This window comes from Podarcis pityusensis (assembly GCF_964106645.2).
Source record: "Podarcis pityusensis genome assembly, chromosome: 10".
Classification (NCBI taxonomy): domain Eukaryota; kingdom Metazoa; phylum Chordata; class Lepidosauria; order Squamata; family Lacertidae; genus Podarcis; species Podarcis pityusensis.
The window spans coordinates 17,463,373-17,487,740 of record NC_138035.1 but is presented as its reverse complement, the minus strand read 5'-3'; the positions used below and the strand labels follow the sequence as shown (position 1 = coordinate 17,487,740).

Below are 24,368 nucleotides of genomic sequence, written 5' to 3'. Positions count from 1 at the left end.
GAAGCTCCCGGTGTTTTGGACTCCCGACAGCCTCAGCCAACGGTCCAGAGTGATGGGCTGCAGCCTAATCTCTGGACGTTCTTTGACAGAGAAGGATGTTCAGAAGCAGCTCCCCACCCTTAAAGGAATGTTGGACAGCTGCCTGATATAGAAATCTTTCCTACAGGATATTCTGCAGCCCGTATAATGCCAAGCATGAGCCCTCTCACTGAGCTATCCCATGACTTGGGAAGGAGGTGGACTGGGACATGCATACCGCATATTTTTAGCTTGACAACGTAACCGGGTCTTTTGGGATCCTAGAACAAGGACTTCTGCTTCGATTCCCTTCACCTTCCCTCAGCCTGGAGAGAGAGAGTGAGTTTCCTTGGCTTTCCGAGACACGAGAAAAACACACATGCACACTAAGGTCTAATTCACTCATTTACTGCCAGGCTGCTGTTGTGCCTAGGATTTAATCTAAGAACCAAGCCCTTTAAAAATGCCCTCAAGTCCACATTGCACACTTTCCTCCTCTGCCTTCTACAGGTGAACAAGAGCCAGAGGGCTCAGGTGGTTGGGGTTGCTGCTGCCAGGAAGCTGGTCCTGGATTCCTGCTGCCCAGAAAAGGTGCCTCGAGACGCCTGCCCGCTCCGCGTGATCTTGAGGGCCCTTATGGCACTGCCAGGGCAAGTCTTGCATCTGCAGCTGTTTGTGAAGAAGCAAAAGGGCAGGGACTGCGACACGTAGTTCAAAAGCGCGTTCAGGTTCTCCTCCTCAGACATTCTCTCCCACACTCGGGTGAAGATTCTTCGGCAGAGATCCTGCAGGCATTCTAGGGTGGAGAGGGCCATCATGAGTTCCTCGAGGGCGTAAGAGGCCTGGGGGACATTCTCGTGAAACTGGGAGGATAATTCTTCCACACTGAAGAGGATGATCAGGTAGATGGTCCTCAGCGGGAGTGTGACTGTATAGTACAAGGCGGCCAGCCAAGCCTTCCATTCCTGAAATGCAGACATCCATTGGGGAATATAATTTTTTAGAAAAAAACAACACAGGGAGATGACTTATTCCAAGTCATGACCTTTGGTCCACCTAGTGTGGTGGAGTGCTTAGAGCAGCCTCTCTCAACCTTGGGTTGTTGGACTACAACTCCCATCATCCCTAGCTAGCAGGACCAGTGCTGCATCAGGGATGATGAGAATTGTTGCGCAACATCTGGGGACCCAAGGTTGAGAAAGGCTGGATTAGACTACCGCTGAAGGGAGTACTGTGTCCAATTCCTGGCACCACAATTTAAGAAGGATACTGACAAGCTGGAAAGTGTGCAGAGGAGGGCAACCAAAGATGATCAAAGGTCTGGGTTGGACTAGATGACCCTCGGGATCCCTTCCAGCTGTAAGATTCCACAATTCTAGCGTGTTGAACAAAGACCTGGGAGATGGGGCTTCTATTATTCCCCACTCAGTCGCGAAGCTCACTGGGTGACCTTGGGCCAGTCAACCTGCCTGACAGGGTTGTTGTGAGGATAAAATGGGAAAAGGAAGACCCACGTGCACCACCTTGAAAAAAGGTGTTACATAAATGTAATATTTTTTTTTAGAAAAACAGGTAATAGCTGTGCACTGGCTGGCACTGGCTCTCTAGAGCTTCAGGCAGGAGTCTTTGCTAGCCTTATCTCAAGATGCCAGGACTCAAACCTGCAACCTTCTGCATGCAAAGCATTTCTCCTGCTACTGAGCTATGGCCTGTCCACACTTAAAGAGAGATTTTGACACAGCGGATGTGACGTAATGCAAGGATGAAGTTGCCAACTTTTCCACCAGCCCCTGCTCCTAATGCTTTTTTACTGCGGATCAGCTTACAGGGAGGTGGTCACACTTAACTTTGTGCTGTGGACTTGCTGAACTCTGTGGATCATGCTGACGACGCACCCAGGAGCTGGCCAGCATGTGCATTTTGGGTGCCAAACGCAAGCCAGACTGGGTCAGATCCACCCGGAAATCCACTGAATCCGAACAGTGCCAAGTACAAGGTGCACACTTGCAGTAGGGAAATCAGGAGTGCACTGTTAGTGTCCTGGTCACCCCTCCCCAGCACAGCTTGCATTTAGTGCTGTTTAAATTTGGAGCATAAATTCCCTTTCGCATGCATTTATTTTAGTTTGTGGACTCAATGGTCTTCTGCTCTCCTCTCACTCCTTACATGGCAGTGTACTTCTCATTCTGCAGCGTGTGTGTATGTATAAACCAGAGCTTTCCAAACATTACTGTGTCGGCTGCCGTATGTAGGTGTGTCGTGTGAACGCTCCCCATGCTCTTCCCAGGGCTAGAAAGGGGTTAGTTTAACCTCTGGACATGGGTGGTGCTGGGGTCTAAACCACTGAGCCTCTTGGGCTTGCTGATCAGAAGGTCGGCAGTTCGAGTCCACCCAACAGGGTGAGCGCCTGTTGCTCTGTCTCAGCTCCTGTCAACCTAGCAGTTTGAAATCACACCAGTGCAAGTAGATAAATAGGTACCACTGCAGCGGGAAGGTAAACGGCGTTTCCGTGTGCTCTGGTTTCTATCACGGTGTTCCATTGTGCCAGAAGCGGTTTAGTCATGCTGGCCACATGACCTGGAAAGCTGTCGGTGGACAGACACTGGCTCCCTCGGCCCGAAAGCAAGTTCAACGCCACAACACCATAGTCGCCTTTGACTGGACTTAACAGTACAGGGGTCCTTTACCTTTGACCTTCCTTTAGTTAAACCTCTGGTTTGCTAGTAAACTGAATTACTGTGTCACTAAATGATGCATATCTAAAAAGTGTGTCACGAATACGAAAAGTTTGGAAAGTTCTGGTGTAGAATTTGACCCAGATGACACAGTTGCCCCCCCCTTCCCCTGCCCTCTCTCACACATACACCATCCTTGGAGCTAATCTCAGAAATATTTCAGCCTCACTGAAACTTTTTGTTTTCAAAGGAGATGCGATTGTTTCCTCCCAGCCCAGAGCGACATAGGAAGGGGAAAGAATGCTCTTACCGCATAGCAGTTTTCTGTGACCTTTTGGAGGCTCTGGCACGTGTGGCTGATGCGGCGCTGAGACTGCATCGAAGCATAGTGTTGGAATTTGTTCAGCAAGGAAAGCAAGCAGACCATGTACCCTTCGCACCTGATCTGTGCCTGCACTTCCTCCCCAGAATCCCCCAATCCACATTTAGAACATGTCCGAGTCTCATCTGAAACAAAAGAAACATCACTGTGTGATCGTAAAGGGAGACAGAAGGTTGCAGCAGGAGATTGCAGGAACCCCGTGTTCGAGGTGGCCCCAGTTATTTTTGCAAGGTGTTGGGATCCATGGCCAGGAGACATCTCCATGAGCCAGTTGCCATGTACACAATGTTTCCCTACGCCGGGGATTAACCATGTTGGCATTCTTGGGCACCATTTTATAAGTTAAATTGTAATCACATTTTACGCCCCAATGGTGGAGCCATTGTTTAAAGCTTTTCATGTAGCCACAGTGGGTCCATTGATTTCTGTGGGTCTACTCTGAGTAAAACTTAGCAGAATACCGCCCAGTCGTATGTGTTTTCCCCACTGCAGTTGAAAACGTGCGTGGGGGTGAAAGAGGGTGAAATGCCTTACTTTCCCCAGTCACCACTCCCCAGAAAATCTCTGGGACCTGCCAGTTAGTCTGGCTGCCATTTCCTCCCCACACCTGCAGAGATGTCCTGGGAATTATGCTATTTCATGCTTTCAAGATGACTTTGGGAAGGCTGCCCCCCTCCAATATGCCCCTCATTTCACCACATTGTCTGCCCCCTTTGCAAAATTTCTGACATCTCTATTCCCATTTTGCTACCTACAGATAGGACAGTGAGCTGGGGAGGGGTCATTTCATCTAGGGCCTAATATTTTCACAAACCCTGACCCCCCTCGTGAGTGGTCAGGCTCCATAATAAATTTGGCACATCTAAGTGGTAGAGGCTTCACAGTTAATGGAGCATGTGTACACATTTGTGTATGTGTGTTTTTAAAAAAACCCAACACTAGAGGAACATAAAGTTGTGGAAAGATGCTCATGGGGCTGACCCAGCCTTAGACATTAATGATTTGTCTAAACCAGGAGCATGGAATCTCAGGCTTGGGGATAAATATGGCCCTCCAATCCTCTCTATGTGGCCCTCAGGGCTATCCTCATGCCACACATCCTCTCCCCCAAGCCACACCCCTCACTGGCCTTGTTTGCCTGTGCAGAATGCGTCCTTGAGGTCTTGTATTGCCTTTTGCTTGCCTGGATATAGAGGGGTGCGTGCAGCGCTTTTTATCAAGAAAAATTGGTGCCAGAACTCACCATGAAATTGTAAGTCACCGGGCAACCTGGGGCAGCCCTGACAACAGCAGCATTCACCGCTAAAAACTACAGAGTCATAGATCTTAAAAAGTGTAGAGTCGCACACACTGGCCAGCTTCCATTTTGACTTGAAATGTTTGTTTGGGGCTTCGCGGAAGTACATAAAGGCAAGAAGCGGGGGCCAGAATGGTGCCCACCTGAGAGATGCCGAAACTGCGCTCTGGCTGAAAAAAAGCTGGGTACGTGTAGGAACTAGTCTACTGTCCAAAGGGGTACTTTGCCTCTGTACCTGCCCCCCCCCCGGGCATGTGACCACCAGAATTTGCCCAGAAAGGAATGTGGCACTTGAACTGAAAGGGTTCTCCCACCCCAGGTCTAAATCTTGGCACTTTGTCTGCACATATCATTAAGATAAAAAACCACTCTGTACTGTACAGGTAGGGGGAAAACACTCTAAGGAGCCCTTACTCATATCTTCATCGGCAACCAGGAGATAGTGATCTATAAATGCATGGGACCTGCCCAGCATGGTGTCCACGCTGGTCCTGGCCATCTGGCCAACTCTCGTCCCCATCAACAGGCTCATACTCCCAGTCACCATGGACGTTGTGGTCCTCACGCTACCCTGGACAGCATCTCTGGTCATGTCAACCATCCCTGATAGCCTGCGGGTCATGGCGCTCTTTGCACCTGTGACTTTAGAAGACATAATCTCCTTCGTACCAGAGACAACCTGCAAGAGTCAGAAGACAGGACCTGGTAGGAATATTGGAAACTAGCTTTTGTCTTGGGTACTGTGAATTGTAGCTCTGTGAGGGGCAAACTGCAGTGCCCTGGCTTCTTTGCAAGAAAGACATGTGCTCTAAATTTATGGTGCATGGGATGCGACCTGAGTTTACCTCTGTGGTTTTTTTCTTATTTAATTAAAAAATTATTTATGATTTTCAATTTTATGCATTTCAACAATTTTATGATCATTTTAGTATTTCAAAACTTGGCTTCCTTCCCCCTCTTTCTCCAGTTCCTTAAATTTATTTTTAATATTATCTGCATATCCAAATTAACTTAATTTTCTCATTTATTCATCTACTTTAGATATATAAGGTAAAGGGACCCTTGACCATTAGGTCCAGTCGTGGCTGACTCTGGGGTTGCGGCACTCATCTCGCTTTATTGGCCAAGGGAGCTGGCGTATAGCTTCCAGGTCATGTGGCCAGCATGAATAAGCCGCTTCTGGCAAACCAGAGCAGCACACGGAAACGCCGTTTACCTTCCCGCTGGAGCGGTACCTATTTATCTACTTGCACTTTGACGTGCTTTCAAACTGCTAGGTTGGAAGGAGCAGGGACCGAGCAACGGGAGCTCACCCCATCGTGGGGATTCGAACCGCCGACCTTCTGATCGGCAAGTCCTAGGCTCTGTGGTTTAACCCACAGCGCCACCCGTGTCCCTCTTTAGATATATATACACTTATAAAACTGCAGGTTATTACAATAATCCTGCCAATGTTCTTATCTGTTTATAGTTTATTTGTAAATATTCTGTAAACCATTTCCATTCTTTTAAACAAAGTTTGTTATCTTGATTTCTTATTTTTCTGCTAGGTTTTGCCATTTCTGCACATTCCATAAGCTTTGTATCCATTCTTCTTTAGCTGGGACGTCTTTCCATTTTTGGGCGAGTAACATTCTTGCCTCTGTAGTAGCATACATGAATAAATTTCTAGACAGTTTGGGTAGTTCTGTCCCTATAATTCCCAAAAGGCAAGCTTCTGGGTTTGCTTTTTTCCAAACGTTATTTTAAACACTATTTCCCAGTAAGCTTTAACCTTACTACAAAACCACCACATATGATTAAAGGAACCTTCTTTCTCTTTACATTTCCAACACTTATTTGATTTGGATTTATACATTTTAACCAATTTACTCGGTGTTAGGTACCATCGATATATCATTTTCATATAATTTTCTGTTAGACCAATAACATGCTGTAAATTTTATGTCTGTATTCCACAGTCGTTCCCATGCTTCCGTATCTATATTTTGACCAATATCTTTTGTCCAATGTATCTGCCCTCTGTGTTCCAAGAGGACCATCTTTTCTCTTGGTTTTGGGCTGCTTTGAACTGTGGGTCATTTGTGGCATCCTTCACCTCTATTTGTGATGTTTTTAAGATGTTGCAAAGTGTCCAGAGACTTATTCGAAATGACCTAAATAAATGTTTGCAATTTTCTGGGAGGCAGACAACTGCTCACCTGATCAGCCGTCTGTTGAAGGATGGGCATCTTCTCTTCCACTGTATCTAAGCCCCGACAGGCAAACCTGTTTGCTGTTGCAACTAAGAGAGACAGAGAGAGGAAGACACTTTGGTTTTTATTATGGTTGCTGTCATGAGTCCCTTTCAGTCTCACTAAAACAACTGAGCTTTGAATTACTTTGGATTTGGATTTGATATCCCACTTTATCACTACCCTAAGGAGTCTCAAAGCGGCTAACAAACTCCTTTCCCTTCCTCCCCCACAACAAACACTCTGTGAGGTGAGTGGGGCTGAGAGACTTCAGAGAAGTGTGACTAGCCCAAGGTCACCCAGCAGCTGCATGTGGAGGAGCGGGGAATCGAACCCAGCTCGCCAGATTATGAGTCCACCGCTCTTAACCACTACACCACACTGGCTTTCACTTACTTACTTATAACAAAAATATTACACAAAGTAATCACACAAGGAACTTTGGCAATGGTTACAAAATACTGGTAGGGTGAAAAGCTATCAATTGTTCTTTCTCTCAGTCCCTCATTTTTCCAATGTCCATTTTATTTTTCTATGGACTTATCCACACTTACCTTTCGTTCGTGCTTTCCAGGCATGGTCCACACTTTAAAGCTCTGTGTCTGAGCATCCTTTTTTTCTTTTTTTGCTCCAGAGCTTTCCCCATGAAAACCCGCTCTTTAAAAGCACAGTCTCCGCTGTCCCTCATCCCAAAGGAAACATGAACCTTGACTCAGTGCCTGGAACCCCTGGAATCTCACATCCCTCCAAGATTGCAACAATAACAACAGCAATAAATCAATTAATCTAACAGCACACAGTTAAATAGCCAAGATACTGAGGGCAGGCCTATGTTTCTGATTCAGGAAATCAGGAAAACATCAACTGCATTTCTAACCTGGAAGAAATTACCCAACACAACTTTGGACAGGATTTTGAATTTGATTCCCCTGTAATTTCTTACTGCTGTCTGAACAAACCTTTACTTTTTCCACCACTGGTGTGATTATTTGGCTGGTCAGTTTTGGATTTCTGTCTGTAACAACCAAATTCAGCAGCAGATCCTCCTGTTTTTTCTTGGTGGACTACTGAGCAAAGTAGAACAGGGACTTACTCGAATCAGTGGCGTAGGAAGGGGGGTGCGGGCCGCCCCGGGTATCATCAATGAGGGGGTGTGCCCGCCTCCCGGCACTACCATCCTGAACTGGCTGGCACCGGTTTGGGGAGCCATGGGGGGGGGGCGAATCCTGACTCCATCCCACTGGAGATGTGGGGGCAGGGGCGACCTTGAAAGCGGAACCTTCTGCAGGAAAACACAACACGCACAAACAGGCCCCCTGCAGCGGCGAGTGTCTTTCAAAACACAAGCAAAGCAACCGGTGACTTTAGTTTACCCCGTGTCCCCACACTGAGCAGCCTTGCAAGGCTCAGATCTGGGGAGGAGGTGGGTGCCAGAAGGGCACAACAGCCTCCGCTCAGGGCTGGGGTTGATCCAGCAGCGGTGGGGGTTGGTTGCACGATGCCTTTGTTCTCTGCTGCTTGCCCCGCCCCCTCCCACCCCAGGCATCTTGGAGCCACGCTTCGCCACTGACTAGAATCCGTTTACAGGGTTCCAGAAAGTTCCTGCACTCTGCTAGACCTCCTTTCCAATGTAGGAAGGATTCCTAAACCCAGAGAAGCTTGAATAGATTGTTGTGTGTGTTGATAGCAGTGGCAATTTGAGGGCGATTGTTACGTACAGTGGTACCTCTGGTTGCGAACTGGATCCGTTCCGGAGGACCATTTGCAACATGAAAAGAGCGCAACCCGCAGCGGCGTGTTTGCACACGCGCGGGTTGCGATTCGCCGCTTCTGCAGATGCACATGACGTCATTTTGCGCTTCTGCGCATGCGTGAGAGGCGAAACCCAGAAGTAACCCTTTCCGGTACTTCCGGGTCGCCACAGGACGTAACCTGAAAGAACATAACATGAAGCGGACGTAACATGAGGTATGACTGTACTAAGCTTGGATCCTGGAACAATAGGCAAGTAGGATCCTAGAATGCAACAACTGATTGGCCTGCAGGAAAAGACCAATCAGGCTCCAGGAGGGAAGCAGAATCAGCCAATCAGATGGGACTAATTGTGTAAATAATGTATATAAAAGCCTGAGGTTTGGGGGGGGGGCAATAAAATCACTGTTTTACAAGCTGAAATAAAGAGCATGAAATCACTACAGGACTCTGAGTATATTTCAGCGATTGTGGGCTAGCTTGTCAATAAATGCTCATTGCCATCTCTTCAGCTAATTCTAGCTTGTTGCATTTAGCCCTCTGCCTCAGTTTTACTCACTCTGAGGTTCAAATGTAGTCAGAAGTGGCTGTGCCTTGTTGATGGCAGCTCCAGTGATGGTCTTCATGCCTTTCTCTGCCCCGCCACACACTGTCTGAAGGTAGGAGCTCTTTCTCTTGATGGAGGTGTAGTTTGAAGAAACTAAGTCGCAAACAGAGCACACCAAGGGGAGGCTGCCAACTCTCTTCAAGACATTCTGACATGGAAACCAAAGCCAGATCTTTGTTATTTAAGCCATCAGTTGTACAATAAATAAATAAATAAATAAATAAATAAACAATTCAGAGCACAGTTCAAACAAAACAACACGTCCACACTACGGCAGTACCAATAAACAATAGCATATCACAAAAGAAGCAGAGGCCACAATTTGTAATACAAGTCAATACTATAACCCGAAGTTAGCAACCCTCCGTGTTTGGGTGGACTTTATAATTTTATTTTAAACATTTGTTATATTAATTAGTCACTTGCTTTTCAAAAATGAAACTCAAAGTGACTTCCAAAAAACAATAGCACTTAAAACAAAGACAAAACAACTTAAAATACACTAGTTTAGATCAAGTTTATGCTCTGAGATCTGCTGAGATTCTCCCAGTGCCCTGCCTTTCATACTGTGGTTCTTTGATTCCGTTGCAAGTGAGGGATGGACGGACCAGTCACTTTTCCTGATGCTCCATCATAGAGCCATTCCATCATGTCTTTCCAGACTTTCCAGAATAATGCCCCCGAAAACCCACATGTAAACTATCACACATTTTGTACATACTTTGCTTGTATAACACACATTTTTTTTCGGTGCATTCTCCCCTTTAAACATGCATTTTGTATGAGGTTCTTTCAAAAACAAAATAACACCTTTATTTTTGCACCTTTGGGGGATTGAGATGGCATTGCAAAACCTGGAGAGATGGGTAATCTGAGGAGAGAATAAGATAGCAAAAAGGAGTGTAGCCCAGCAAAAAAAAACTGGAAGAAGAAAAGAACAAAGTGGGGAGTATTCATTTAAACACTTGTTCTAATACAACTTTAAGCTGTGCCATCTAATTTCCTGCTTTGGAGAGTTGGGGGAAAGGTTGGGAAAGTTACATCACATAGCTAAAAACTGTTTTTGTTAGATACCACCTATGGTATTCAAACGAGCTTGAATACACAACTACCTCATCCTCAAGACTTTCGTCAGAGGTCTCTGAAGACGTAGCAGACGGTTCTGGCTTCGTAGAAGACATGATGCGTTCCGTGGTCACTGGAAGTGCAGAGAACAGAAAGCAATTGTGTCGGGGGCAATCATGGCCCAATTAACGGCCACAAATAGCTCCGTTGCCGGGTTGCTGCCAGTGGAAGCAGAAGATGAGAAACTCGGGTTCAAGTCCCTATTCAACCATGGAACTCAGTGGGTGGCCCTGGACCTGTAACTATCATTCAGGCTGACCTACCTCACGGGGTGTTGTGAGGATGTAATGTTTATGTGTGTGTAGGGGGGGGGGGAGCCCAGCAGGCCACTTTCAGAAGGAAGCTGGAATATAAGTGCAGCAAGTAAATCAATTTTTAAAAAAACAGGCTATGCCTTTCCATACTGGGAAACTTTCCCATTGATAATGAGGCTTGAAAGCACTCACACTGTTTCTAAATTTTTAAAACAACAACAATAATACTTTTATTATTTACACCCTGCCCATTTGACTAGGTTGTCCCAGCCACTCTGGGCAGCTTCTGACATATATAGAAACATAATAAAACATTAAACCTTTAAAAACTACAGAGCTGCCTCAGATGTCTTCTAAAGGTTGTATGGTTACTTATCTCCTTGCCTCAGGGGTCACATAACTCCATACCCTCCAACATTTTTCTGATGGAAATAGAAACATCTTAAGGAAAAGCGGGACATTCTGGAATCAAATCAGAAACTGGGACAGCTTCTGTAAATCCGGGACTGTCCCTGGAAAATAGGGACCTTTGGAGGGTCTGCTATCGCTTCCTTCCCTCCAAATGTTAAAGATGATCAGTCTGTGTTGTGATGGAGCAGCTATATGCCCACTCAAATGAAGCTCACTGGGTGACCTTGAGCCTACACTGTTTCTCAGGTTATTTCACCAGGTTGTCATGATTTAAAAAGAGGGGGAAAGCCCTGCGTTTTATTTTATTTTTTACAATCAAGAGGTATATAATTTTTATGCAGTAAGTTGTGAAATGAATAAAATGTACGGTATATTGTGCTGAGCTCTTTGGAGGAAAGGCAGAATATAAGCTTAACAAAACTGATAAATGACATACCATCCAAGTCGATCCAGCGGCAAACAGATGTGGGCATTAGAATTTCTGGGATACAAACACCCATTGTGAGGTGGGAGTGGGCATGATCCAAAGCTCTGTATTACCCTCCCCCACCATCCTCAAAGCAGCCTTTGGGAAAACTAGTGGCTAACCCTGTTCTTAAATCAGCCTAGGACCCTCGTACCTACGGGACCGCCTCTCCCGGTATGCCCCACGGAGAGCCTCAAGGTCTTTAAATAGCAACACGCTAGTGGTCCCGGGCCCTAAGGAAGTTAGATTAGCTTCAACCAGAACCAGGGCTTTTTCAACAGTGGCTCCGGCCCAGTGGAACTCTCTGCCTCATGAGACCAGGGCCCTGCAGGATTTGATTTCTTTCCGCAGGGCCTGTAAGACAGAGTTGTTCCATCTGGCCTTTGGCTTGGAGCCAATTTGATTCCCTCTCCCTCTTTCTTTTTTCTTTTCCCTTTCTCCTCCTGTGATGAGGCTGCATTTTAATATTTTAATGTTTTAATATTTTAATTGTTGTATTTTAATCTTGTTTTTAAGTTGTATTCATTCAACTTGTTTTTATTATTGCTTGTTAGCTGCCCTGAGTTGAGCCTTGGCTGGGGAGGGCGGGGTATAAATAAAAATTATTATTATTATTATTATTATTATTATTATTATTATTATTAAATCAAGCATTGTTGTCCCTATGGAATGAGCTGCGTCTCCCCCCAGTGTTTACCCAGACTCACCAGAAGGCAACCCTATTAGTGTTTTTTCCCCAGAGCAACAACTACTTTGGACTTGGAGGAGGAAGACTGGATCATTCCATTGGGCTTATTCTTCACGCTGACGGCTTGCTATGTTAACATTTTGGGCATTTCCCATTAGAGGAGGACTACATTGGCTCTCAGGAAGAGGCTTCCGCTGCCATGGTTTCAAAACTTCATCCCCAGGGTGAATGAGGATGGTTTCCGGAAAGATGGCGGCGTTTTGCCACTGTCTAAGAAGAGTCATGGGGGGAAACCACCAGGGTGGCAAGTGATGGGAGTTCCCATTGTTTCTTCAGCCTGGCAAGCACTGAAGGAGAGAGCAGTGCCAACCAATCAGGCTGTACATGCAAATTAGTTTCATTATGATTGCTTGTCCAATTGAATCCAGCAGCTATGAAGGCTGCAACCCTATGCACAGCTTGCCTGGGACTTCAGCCCCATTGAATCCAGTGGGGCTTATTGCAAAGAACGTTTGAGCCCTACTGGATCAGACCAAGGGCCTGCCTAGTCTGCTATCTTGTTTCTCAGATGAGGAGCATGACATGAGTGCAATAGCTCTTTCTGGGGGAACTTCCTCATGCCTGTTTAGTGTGGACTTGGCTCTTCTCCTGCACATAAGTCACTTTAACTGCATAAACCCTAATATTTCGCTAGGCATTTGAATCCCTCCTGCAAAAGTCTCAAGGCAATCTTTGGCCAATTTTGAGAACTTTCAGATTGCTTGTATTCATTGTGTATTATGTTGTGAGCTTCCTCGGATGGACCATGCCCCCAAATAATGTCACAAATAAATATGTGCATTGTGGAAGTAGTTTTCAGTCAGTACGGTTGACCCTTTGCCCACCAGCGTACTTAAATTTTATTACAGCATGTTGTAGCTTATAAAATGCCACCAGAGGGCCATAGAACCACATTTGCTTTAAAAATTCTCCTCATGCCAGGAGAGCCTAAGTAGGTGAATCTTTCCATCCATCAGACTTGGCTACTTTTTCTCTTCTCTTTGTGGAGATCCCACAGCTGTTAAGCCTGTCATTCCTTCCAGAAAACTCCTAAGAAGTGTAAATGATCACTTGAGGTGCATCAGATACAGAGATGATTGCATTCACTTTCATGATTATAATGCTAGAACTTCTGTCCTGGCATCTGATGTTCTGTTTACAGTGGTACCTCGGTTTAAGTACTTAATTCGTTCCGGTGGTCCATTTTAACATGAAACTGTTCTTAACCTGAAGCACCACTTTAGCTAATGGGGCCTCCTGCTGCCGCCACGCCACCAGAGCACAATTTCTGTTCTCATCCTGAAGCAAAGTTCTTAACCTGAGGTACTATATCTGGGTTAGTGGAGTCTGTAACCTGAAGCGTATGTAACCCGAAGTACCACTGTACACTGCAATCAATACCTGTCGTCTAAGGATCTGTGACTTTTTGATTGATATACCGCCATATCAAGCATCCACTGAATCTTCTTTTAAGTCTTTTGCTCAGTTTAGAATGCAACACATGCATTTTATTTTATTTTATTTTGGCTTGAAACCGCATGGGTTTCTGCTGACAGCAACACCTCAGTTTCAAAAGGTTCCCCATCCTAAAGGCAAACATATTCTATTACCTTGTGGAACTCATAACCACAAGTTATAGTGATGATGTCCAAAAGCTTACATGGCAGGGAGGCGGGGATTAGGCAAAATAACGGAGGACGTCTGTATTCAGAAATCCTGCCCTTCTACCAAACACAGGGGACAGACAAAAGGATAAGACTGTTTTCTTTAAACCATAACTTGCTTCTGATTTTTCATAAGGCATGTGTTGTCTGCTGATGAAAGCAAAATACTGGGACAAACTGACTTTTGTCTGATCCAACATACTATATTCTCCACATGGCCTAGCAAGTGACTTTAGTATTGCAGCAATAGTTATCTGACAATAGTGTGGTTAAAGATACACCATAGTGACCCTGTTTGCATCTGCTAAATCGCCAGGAAGTAGGACAAAACTCTGAATTTCACATAATCACATCGTTGGAAGGAGCCTTGAAGGCTATTTCCATCTAATTCTCTGCTCAGGGTGGAAACTCTAGAGCTACAAGCATCCTCAATAGATGAATTTGCAGCCCACCACTCCTCTAAGTCATTAACTTCAGTATTGAACTGTTCTTACTGTCTAGAGGTTCCTCCTAATGTCCAACCAAAATCTACCCTCTTTGTAATTGAAGCCCATTGGAACTACTTAAAAAAAAAAAAAGTTTTTACACTGCCTCTTAGCTTTAGAAAAGCTTCTTTGACAACTTGCAAATTCAAAGACATAATAATGAAAAGCATGCAGTAAAAAATATAAACAGTCCAAATGCAGGAGAGCAGATAAAATAAATAAACAGTAAATTCAGCAGACAGCTTTCATCAGAATGAGAAAAGGCTTGGGAAATAAATAAATAAATGGTTTTCAAAGCTGCATCAAAAAGCCACTCAGGCTCTGTACACCCACCAAGTATTTAAAGCACCCCTTTCAAGAATCCTGGGAACTGTAGTTTCTTAAAGGTGCTGGGAATTGTAGCTCTGTGGGTGAATTCTTTGGAGGCAACTATGATTTGAACATACATTATGTACATAGCCTCTGTTGTGTGATGGTAAAGCGTTCTGCAAACAGGATACCACAACTTAAAAGTCTTTTCCTATAGGTATGTTTGACAGTGGGGCCTCCAAACGCTGATCTTAATAATATAAGTGATGTTTATGTTGCTTACCTGATGGGGAGCTAATGGAGTGAGTAAAATTCTCAGGATAAATCATCATAACAAGAGCCCGGCGCAGTTTATGTAGCTTCTTTCCTAGATTAAAAGATTGCAGCAGGGGCAAATTGGTTATCTGTATTCTGAAAAGTTTGCGCTGACAAATTCGCAGAACATTTGAACATATCCACAGGTGTCCCACACAAAATAAAAACCAAACAAAACTGAAGATGAGGATTTTTTTCCTTCGCACCAAATTCTTAAGAAGGAGAAAGCTTGTTTCTTGTTTCTGTTTATGAGGATAGGACAAAAAGAGTCGGGTGCAGAATTACCACAGAATTACCAACATCTGGTTTCAAAAATTCTGGTCCACGAGGCAGGGGCACAAACAGAACAGGATCCAGCAAACAGAATCAACACAATATGGTGGGTCAACTGCTAGACCTTGGCCAAACCAGGGGTTTATTTTACCTGCTTTGCAGACCATAATACTGCTTAACCTAACAGGAGGACATGTTTTTACTTGTTGCAAAGAGACGGAGTTGGCAACCTCCGGCATACATTTTGCAAATATTAATCGAAAAAGAAGTGCTATCTTAATGATTCCACACCCCCACACCCAGGGGACTGATCAATATGGCAAGAATAGTAAGGCTTACAAGATATGTAAGGTGAGCACACAGCAACAGAAATACAAATTCCGTCTCACTTTTTTTCCAGAACTTCTGCAGCTTCTCGGAGATGTCACACTCCTTTCCCCTCCCTCGAAACGGCATTTCCCTTTTACAGATAGAGGGTAAGGGCTGTCATTCACAGAGTTCTAAAAACCTCCATTCCTCTGTCACCCCCACAGAGGAACGCATCAACAATCGCCCGGATTGCTGCCTTAGAATACGGAATCCCTTCGTGGGAGGACATTCTGTTCACCGCATTCAGAACTCTCCACCGGGTGGTCTCCCTCTTTTATGCCACTGATGGATCTTGAAGTGTCCCCTGAAATGCTTTCGAGCAATTAAAATTTCACAGAAGACTGGGAAACTCATGGTGGCATCAGTGATGAGGGCATAAACCTATTAGGACAAGTGCCTTAAATTTCCAGGCCAGCAGACCATGTAATTCATGATGGAGGTCGCACAGTCCAGATTATGGGCCACCCCGGCTGAAGGGCTCCATTGCCATAAATATCTGTAATTCGCGTGCATTTGTGTTTGATTAATTGTCATAGCGTAGTAACAATGCTCTGTAGTGGTTCAGAGGAGAAGTAGAAGAAGAGTTTGGATTTGATATCCCGCTTTATCACTATCCCAAGGAGTCTCAAAGCGGCTAACAATCTCCTTTTCCCCTCCTCCCCCACAACAAACACTCTGTGAGGTGAGTGAGGCTGAGAGACTTCAGAGAAGTGTGACTAGCCCAAGGTCACCCAGCAGCTGCATGTGGAGGAGCAGGGAAGCAAACCCAGTTCACCAGATTACGAGCCCACTGCTCTTAACCACTACACCACACTTTTGCTTCTCTCTACGAGCATATGTATGTCATAAGTAGTACTAGACCTCAAGCCTGTCTTGCACCAATGTGCTTTCATACCCACCAAGTGTCCCGATTTCCCAGGGACAGTCCCGGAATCACAAAAGCCACCCCAGCTTCTGATTTGATCCTGGAATGTGACTCTTTCCCCCACCAGTGCTGCTGTTGCCAAGCTCAGGGAAGAGGATGAGCCAGCACTTGTCCTGAGCGGTGGTGGTGGCAGCTGTGACAGAACCCACCCCCAAGTGTCTCTATTTTCCAGGAATGTCTCTGATTTAGAGAAGCCGTCCCAGTTTCTGATTTGCCCTGCTTTTCCTTAGGGTGTCCCAATTTTCACTGGAGAAATGTTGGAGGGTATGGATTTATGTGACACCTGAGCCAAGGAGATATGTAACAATACAACCTTCAGAAGACATCTGAAGGCAGCCCTGCATGGCGAAGTTTTTAAATGTGTAATATTTCTTTCTGTTTTTATATATGTTGGAAGTCACCCAGAGTGGTTGGGGCAACCCAGTCAGATGGGTGGGGTATAAATATTATTATTATTATTATTATTATTATTATTATTGAATAGGATGTTCCTATTTGGAGAAATGTTGGAGGGTATGGGATACTGACTTGGGGACAATCCTCACCAAATGCATAAGACACTGTTAGCACACACCATTCAGGTACAGATAATGGGACAGATGAGGCTGTATACCAGAGGTGGGGAACCTGTGGCGCTCTGGATGTTGCTGGACTTCAACTCCCATCATCTCTGACCACTGGTCATGCTGGCTGGGGCTGATGGGAGTTGAAGTCCACCAACAAGCTCTGGCAGCCCACCAGACCCCCAGACACTACTGCTCTATATCCTGAGAGCAGACTCCATCACCAAATTTGTGGACCTAAAGCCATGCTGCCTGTGAGTGATTCTTGTCCTCAAAGTGGGTGGCACACTTGTCACAGCAGTCGGCATTTATTTGTGACTCAAAGGAGAGTCAACTGAGTGTAGAGATCTATAGCACATAATGTTGGGAAACTGTCTATTTAGAGCTCTAGCCAAGATCTGACCCAAAATGGAGGAAATTAAACTTGACAGATGGACTATTTCACACAGCTCAGCACTTTACAGTATATGCAAACTATTTTTGAACACAGCTGCTCAGAAAGAGCTTGTAACGTTTTCTTAGACGTCATAGGCACCTGGAAAAACAACAACTGGTAATCGGCTGAAATTGAGGCTTGCTAATATTATCTGGGCTCATTGAGTTTTGGATCAAACTGCCAACTCTCTCTCTCTCTCATGACTTTTAGCATCTGAAAGACCAGCTATATTTCTACATAGATATAGATATATAGATATCTCAGTCCCACACACAAAGTGAAAAAGCACTTAATTTTAAATATTACAGTCACATCTTTACCTTATTTAGAAAATGTATTCATTTCCCTATTGAGCTATGCAATTTGTAAGTTCAAGTTTGTGGCATCCTTTGTTCCATGGTACGGCATCGTTTTCAAAGTCAATCTTAACAAGCAAGCTACTGCAAAATAAGGAAGCTGATTTAAATTCAGCTACAAGCCAAGCTGAAGCTATGGTTTTCCCAGTAGTGATGTATGGAAGTGAGAGCTGGACCATAAAGAAGGCTGATCGCCGAAGAATTGATGCTTTTGGATTATGGTGCTGGAGGAGACTCTTGAGAGTCCCATGGACTGCAAGAAGATCAAACCTATCCATTCTTAAGGAAATCAGCCCTGAGTGCTCACTGGAAGGACAGATCGTGAAGCTGAGGCTCCAATACCTTGGCCACCTCATGAGAAGAGAAGACTCCCTGGAAAAGACCCTGATGTTGGGAAAGATGGAGGGCACAAGGAGAAGGGGACGACAGAGGACAAGATGGTTGGACAGTGTTCTCAAAGCTACCAGCATGAGTTTGACCAAACTGCGGGAGGCAGTGGAAGACAGGAGTGCCTGGCGTGCTCTGGTCCATGGGGTCACGAAGGGTTGGACACGACTAAATGGCTAAACAACAACAACAACAAGCCAATTGCAAATGACCAATAATTACCTTGTGGGCTGCAGGTATAATGAGGGTTTTCAGCAAGTTTCGATAGATGCTACTAAGATGGCCAAGGAGCTAAAAAACACTACCAAACTTTGAGAAAGAGCAAGTTAGAAGGAGGAAAAAGAAATGGCTGTTTGAGTATAAGGCACCACAAGATTCCAAAAGATTTAAAGCCCTAAATGGCCTCGGCCCAGTACACCTGAAGGAGCGTCTGCACCCCCATCATTCTGCTCGGACACTGAGGTCTAGCGCCAAGGGCCTTATGGCAGTTCCCTCATTGCGAGAAGCAAAGCTACAGGGAACCAGGCAGAGGGCCTTCTCAGTAGTGGAGCCTGCCCTGTGGATCACCCTCCCATCAGATGTCAAAGAGAAAAACAACTACCTGCCATTTAGAAGACATCTGAAGGCAGCCCTGTTCAGGGAAGTTTTTAATGTGTGACAGCCAGATGGGTGGGGTACAAATAAATTATTATTATTATTATTATTATTATTATTATTATTCTAAAGCAAAAATTCAAAGGAGGTTTCCACTATGCTGTCTTAGACATGGCCATGCAATCTGTTGAAGAGAGATTCCAAGAGCTACAACAATATAATTCCCTGTTTGACTTCCTGAATGATACATACAGTATATAATTAAGACTACTGAAGGTCTGCAAGAATTTGGAAAAAAAAATCATTGAATAGAATGATTGAAACAAAATAGAAACAAAATAGAAACAATAGAAACAAAATATATTGATGCTGAAGATCTGTGCTTATAGTAATAGCTCAAAGACTTCCAAAGTCCATGCCGCCACAAGTAATTCTCTTCATGCTACAACAAAAACTCCTGGTGTCAGTGCCAAGTGGTGAATGCAGGTTCTCAAAACTCAAATTTTTTAGAACTTTCATACGCTTTGTTGCAAAATAGACTAGCTGGCTTGGCAACTCTATCAATGCCCAGACATCAGCACTTGACCTGAAGGAATCAGTGACAAAATTCGCAACGGATAAGGCGTGCAAGTGAGATTTTGATGTGCCTGAGATTGAAACTTTTAAAGGACTTAAATTTTAACACCACAGTTCACAAGATTATTCAAAATGATTTGTGTGCTAAAATGTTTGGTTTGGTGTTTGTTTGTTTTTTGTATTTGAGAAGGATAAACAGATATGGTTCTATACTTAATTCTTGCAATATAAAATAAATTTAGCAGTTTCTAGTTTTGTGCTTTTCACTTTTTTCTACAAGACATCTGTTTTTGAAAATTGAAATTAGGAGAGAGAGAGAGAGAGAGAGGGAGAGGGAGAGGGAGAGAGAAATGGGATAAGGTAAGAAAGCAAGCAGTTAACCTTGCCTAGGGCACAAAATATTTTGGCACCGGCACTGCTCCTAACAACTCTTAGCACCCTTAACAACCTACAGTTCCCGGGAAATATAGTTCTCTAAGGAAAGCCAGGACCATTTGAAGTGCTGTGATACAGCTCTAAAGACATATCCACATTTTCTAGCCCTTAAAATTCTCAACTGATGTCTGTATCAGAAGGATTTTACAGTGTTCTTGCACTTCATGGTTCATTCCGTAGCCCACATAAAGCTGTGAGTCATCTACTTAGTTTTCTGATTGGGGGGAGAAAAGCAGGAGGAATAAATACATAACCTTGCAGCAGCAGCAGCAGCAGCTTCAAGACGGAAATGCTCAGAATTTTGTTCTCCAGGGGAGCAAAAAGAATAAAAGCAATCAGGTGTAATGGCAAATGGGAAGCAGAAAAATATTTAGTCCTTTTTATTCCTAACACTTATGCAATTGTGGGTGGCAGAATAACTTTGAATTGCAAGCAATTCTTCTAAATAGATTTGGTAGAATTCAGTCCCCCCTTTAGGATTACTATGGTGTAATTTGGAGGGTGAAATTGAAGTTGTTCCTAGCCACCCATCAGCTTCTGTGCTTCCGGCTATCCGTTTTATTAATACAGTTTCCCCCAGCTCACCCTGCATGCAAGGATTTATTTGCTCATGTTGGGAATTATATATCACATCCTGTATTATGACTCCAACAAGCCTGCAGCTTTTGGGTTCATGTATGTGCCTCAGCGATACTGACCTTTGCAAAAAGTGTAGTGATAAAAGTCTAGCTGCAGCATAAATTCTTAATTCTGCAACAGTATATGACTTCCAGGGTGGCGCCATCGGTAATGGCGGACTCCCTCTGATCCGGAGGGACTAGCTCCGCGGAAAACGGGTCTTCCCGCTACAGCGAAGCGGGGACCCTTTCAAAAATCACAGGCGGATGAAGCCTGTGACCATGGGACTCGGCGGGCACCTTTCGCGCCCCCCCAACTCGTAAAGGAACCCCGTTCCGGGCTCCGGAGCAAAGAGGGGCAAGTGGCGCGGTGCTGAGAGTCAACTGCTTCTTCCGTGGAGCGAAGCCGCACAGCCGTTGCCGGAGAGTGCTGCCTTTTTCCTGGGACAATTTGGCTTTTAAAACAATTACCCGTGAGTAACTTAATTTTGGACAATTGGACTTTAAATAACGACCTGCGAGTAGAAAGGAAAATTGGACTAAGAAATTCTTCTTAATTTGGCACTGAAACGGGAAGGTCTAAACAGGAAGTCAGCCTTCCGTTTCTTGTAGATAGATTAAAGCAAAGACATGGCAAACTAGAGTTCAGAAAATAGTTTGTAAAGGATTAACTTTCATCATTTAAAATTGTTGAACCCCCTTCGGGAGCAGGAGAAGAGGGGGGATTTTTTCCGGACTGTTTAAACCTGCAGAAGAGAGTGTAAAGAGAAGTAATTTTCCACCGTCTTGATCCTGGGAGCGGGTGTCAGGACGGACGTTCTTTGGGAAGCTTATTGACCATAGACAAACGTCTTTGACAGATAGTTAAAAGAAGAGAAACATAGTGATTCCATTGTTCTCCTTCGCATTTTAAAGGAACAAATATTGACAAAATATCTGAAAAAGGAAACTTTGTTGTTAGATCTGCCTTTAAAAGAAAAGAACAAATAGAAGTTCTTCCCCTAGAGGGAGCCTGTGAAACTGTTACTAAATTTGAATTGGGGAGCTCTGCAGCTGCAACAGATTACGATCGTGGGAACAGACTTCTGACCTTGCAGAACAATGTATTCAGAAGCTCTGGTGCGTGCTTTCTGTAAAACAAGTGCCCTATTGGATCAGCTACATGAGAAGACAGACTTGATGACTGTTGCGATTGTAAATTTTGGACAGGTAGTGGGTAACTATATAGAGCCCACCCAGGAATCAAATCAGGAGTGTGCTCTGACAGATCAGATGAGGGAAGAAGATGTTGCTGAACCTCGGATGCCAGAGATGGAGGGAGTTGTGGCCCAGCAGGAACATGAGTTGTTGGATTTGATAAATGAACTTGGAAAAAGCCAGATTTGGAGAGATAAAGTTTTGTTTGGTTTGGAAATGGGGGGTTGGATAGACCCCCCTATGCAGGGATGTTTTGACTTTCCAAGTCTGGCAATGGGCCGCGAGATGTTTGGGGTTGTGGGGGCTCTTAATTCTGGAGGGACTTTGAAACATGTTCTTAAATACCACATGGAGTTTAGTGTGGACTATGGAAAAGGGGCTGATTTGTCGAGAAGGGTCAAAAACACTGTCAAGCTGGAGTTCCCACGAGTGAAAGGAGCAGGAGACAAAGTAAAGTACAGGTATAAATATGAAGAAGAGCCGCGGAAGGGACATGGAAGAGACTTAAGGGCCTCGGACATAAGATTACCAGGTTAATGCGCCAGATTGATGGGATAGAAAGGACTGACAAAACCCGGGACCAGGAGGAAGAGACGCTGGATGAAGATTGGAAGAAAATTTGGAATTTTTTTAAATTAGGATTGCTTTATAAAATTGATGAATGTTAGAAAAATGCTAGAACGAAATTATTTGGCTTTAGCAAAAATGTTAAAAGAATTATGTAAGAATATGTTATGGTTATGAGAAATTGGTATAAATAAGATGTAAGTTTTAAGTTTTAGGGTTTTTTATAGTAAGATAAGGTTAAAATAGACTAAGGTAATGTAATGACAGAATATTATGAAAAATGGAAAGGATTTGCTGTGATAATTAACAACTAGGATACAAATAAAGGGAGGAGTGAGGAGGTCAATGAAAGAAGGTAATGACAGTTAAGAATTTGAGAATATCGTATTTGTTTTTAAATTTCTGTGGCTTATTTTTGCTTTTTGATTGTGCTCTGTTACGTGTTTTGTTGTTATTTTTTGATTTTGATTTTTACCAATTTGTATTGTTTGATTGTGGTTTGTTTTTCTTTTTTTTTCTCTTTCTTTTTCTTTTTTGTTTTTCTTGTAATTTTAAAATTCTTAATAAATATCATTTTAAAAAAACACACAGTATGCTGGGGTACACTCATGATTAGGGGCATTTCACATATTTTCTTGTTGCAAATGGGGTTTGGCCAATGTGTATCTATTGCAGAGGGAGCTGCGGCTGATCCTGGCTTCCCAGCGAGCGTCTCTGCATCATGCACAAATTTGCAAATGTTTGCTCCAGTGGAGTATAGGGTCAGGTTCAAGGTGCTGGTCTTGACCTTTAAAGCCCTTTGTGGCTTAGGGCCCTCGTATCTACATGACCGCCTCTCCTGGTATGCCCCGCAGAGGACCTTAAGGTCCATGAATAACCATAGTTTAGAGGTCCCGGGCCCTAAGGAAGTTAGACTATCCTCCACCAGGGCCAGGGCCTTCTCAGTGATGGCTCTGACCTGGTGGAATGCTCTGTCCCATGAGACTAGGGCCCTTCAGGATTTAACCTCCTTCCGTCAGGCCTGTAAGACAGAGCTATTCCGCCTGGCCTTTAATTTGAATTCAGCCTGATCTTTTATTTCCCTTCTCTTCTCTCCCCCTCCCCTTTTATGAAGATCACCCGCTCTGAGACCCCACAGCTAATTCTCCCCTGGCCTCCTCGCTGGCCCAAGCAGGACCAATTCAGCCAGCTAGCTCTGGCGATTATCTAATTGATTTTTGATTTTTGAATTGTATTGTTATTCATGCTTTTATACTGTATTTGATGCTGCTTTTATAATTAAGTGTTTTAAAGTGTTTTAAATTTGTTGTTAGCCACCCTGAGCCTGGTTTTTGAACTGGGAAGGGCGGGGTATAAATAAAAAATTATTATTATTATTATTATTATTATTATTATTATTATTATTAGGTGAGCGCTTCAGAAACGCTAACATATGAGGGTGGAGGATAGCTCAGTCGGTAGAGCATGAGACTCTTAATCTCAGGGTCGTGGGGTTGGAGCTCCATGGAGGGCAAAAGATTCCTGCATTGCAGAGGGTTGGACTACATGATCCTTGTGGTCCCTTCCAACTCTACAATTCTAGAAGTTCTCAAGCCAAGTAATGCATACGAAATGCAAGAATGCATGTATCCGGCTAAGGTGTGCATAAAAATGTGACTATTAGTGAAAGATGCATTATATAAAAGGGAACGATGCACTGGAAAAGTTTATACAGTGGTACCTCGGGTTAAGAACTTAATTCGTTCCGGAGGTCCGTTCTTAACCTGAAACTGTTCATAACCTGAAGCACCACTTTAGCTAATGGGGCTTCCTGCTGCTGCTGCGCCGCCAGAGCCCAATTTCTGTTCTCATCCTGAAGCAAAGTTCTTAACCTGAAGCACTATTTCTGGGTTAGCGGAGTCTGTAACCTGAAGCATATGTAACCTGAAGTGTATGTAACCCAAGGTACCACTGTACAACAACGTGTATAATAGGAGGAAGTCACACAAACATGCGTGTACATTTTCATGAGGATGTAAAAATACATAAATAAAACAATGCAAACTGTTGTGGAGAGCCAGTGTGGTGCAGTGATTAGAGTGTCAGACTAGGACCTGGGCGATCAGGGTTCAAATCTCCGCTTGGCCATGAAGCTTGCTTGCTTATCTTGGGCTAGTTAGGCCTCTTAGCCTGACCTACCTCACAGGGGTTTGGTGGGAATTAAATGAGGAGGAGGAGGAGAACCTTGTGGACCACCTTGAGCTCCTTGGAAAAAGGGTGGAATATAAGTGCAATAAATAAATAAATGTGGAGAACCATATTGAAGACTAGGGGGTAGGGAAAAACAGAATAGTACTGAAATTGATAGATTTA

At 44.2% G+C, this 24,368-nt stretch overlaps 1 protein-coding gene across 3 annotated transcripts; it reads right to left on the bottom strand.

The window, feature by feature from the left end:
* Positions 1-410: 410 nt before the first annotated feature.
* On the bottom strand, positions 411-15,608 carry LOC308457333 (perilipin-3-like). 3 transcript variants are annotated; one of them, XM_080971063.1, is made up of 8 exons: positions 15,384-15,608; positions 14,690-14,773; positions 10,078-10,163; positions 8,918-9,113; positions 6,574-6,656; positions 4,787-5,051; positions 3,004-3,200; positions 411-983 (listed from the first exon to the last, which is right to left on the bottom strand). In XM_080971063.1, the coding sequence occupies exons 1-8, from the start codon at positions 15,448-15,450 to the stop codon at positions 549-551; spliced, it is 1,413 nt and encodes a 470-aa protein (XP_080827189.1). In that variant the 5' UTR covers positions 15,451-15,608; the 3' UTR covers positions 411-548. The 3 variants fall into 3 exon arrangements, with proteins under 3 accessions (XP_080827189.1, XP_080827190.1, XP_080827191.1); XM_080971064.1 differs by having other exon boundaries at positions 15,334-15,490; XM_080971065.1 differs by lacking the exons at positions 14,690-14,773; positions 15,384-15,608 and adding an exon at positions 11,929-12,238.
* Positions 15,609-24,368: the final 8,760 nt, after the last annotated feature.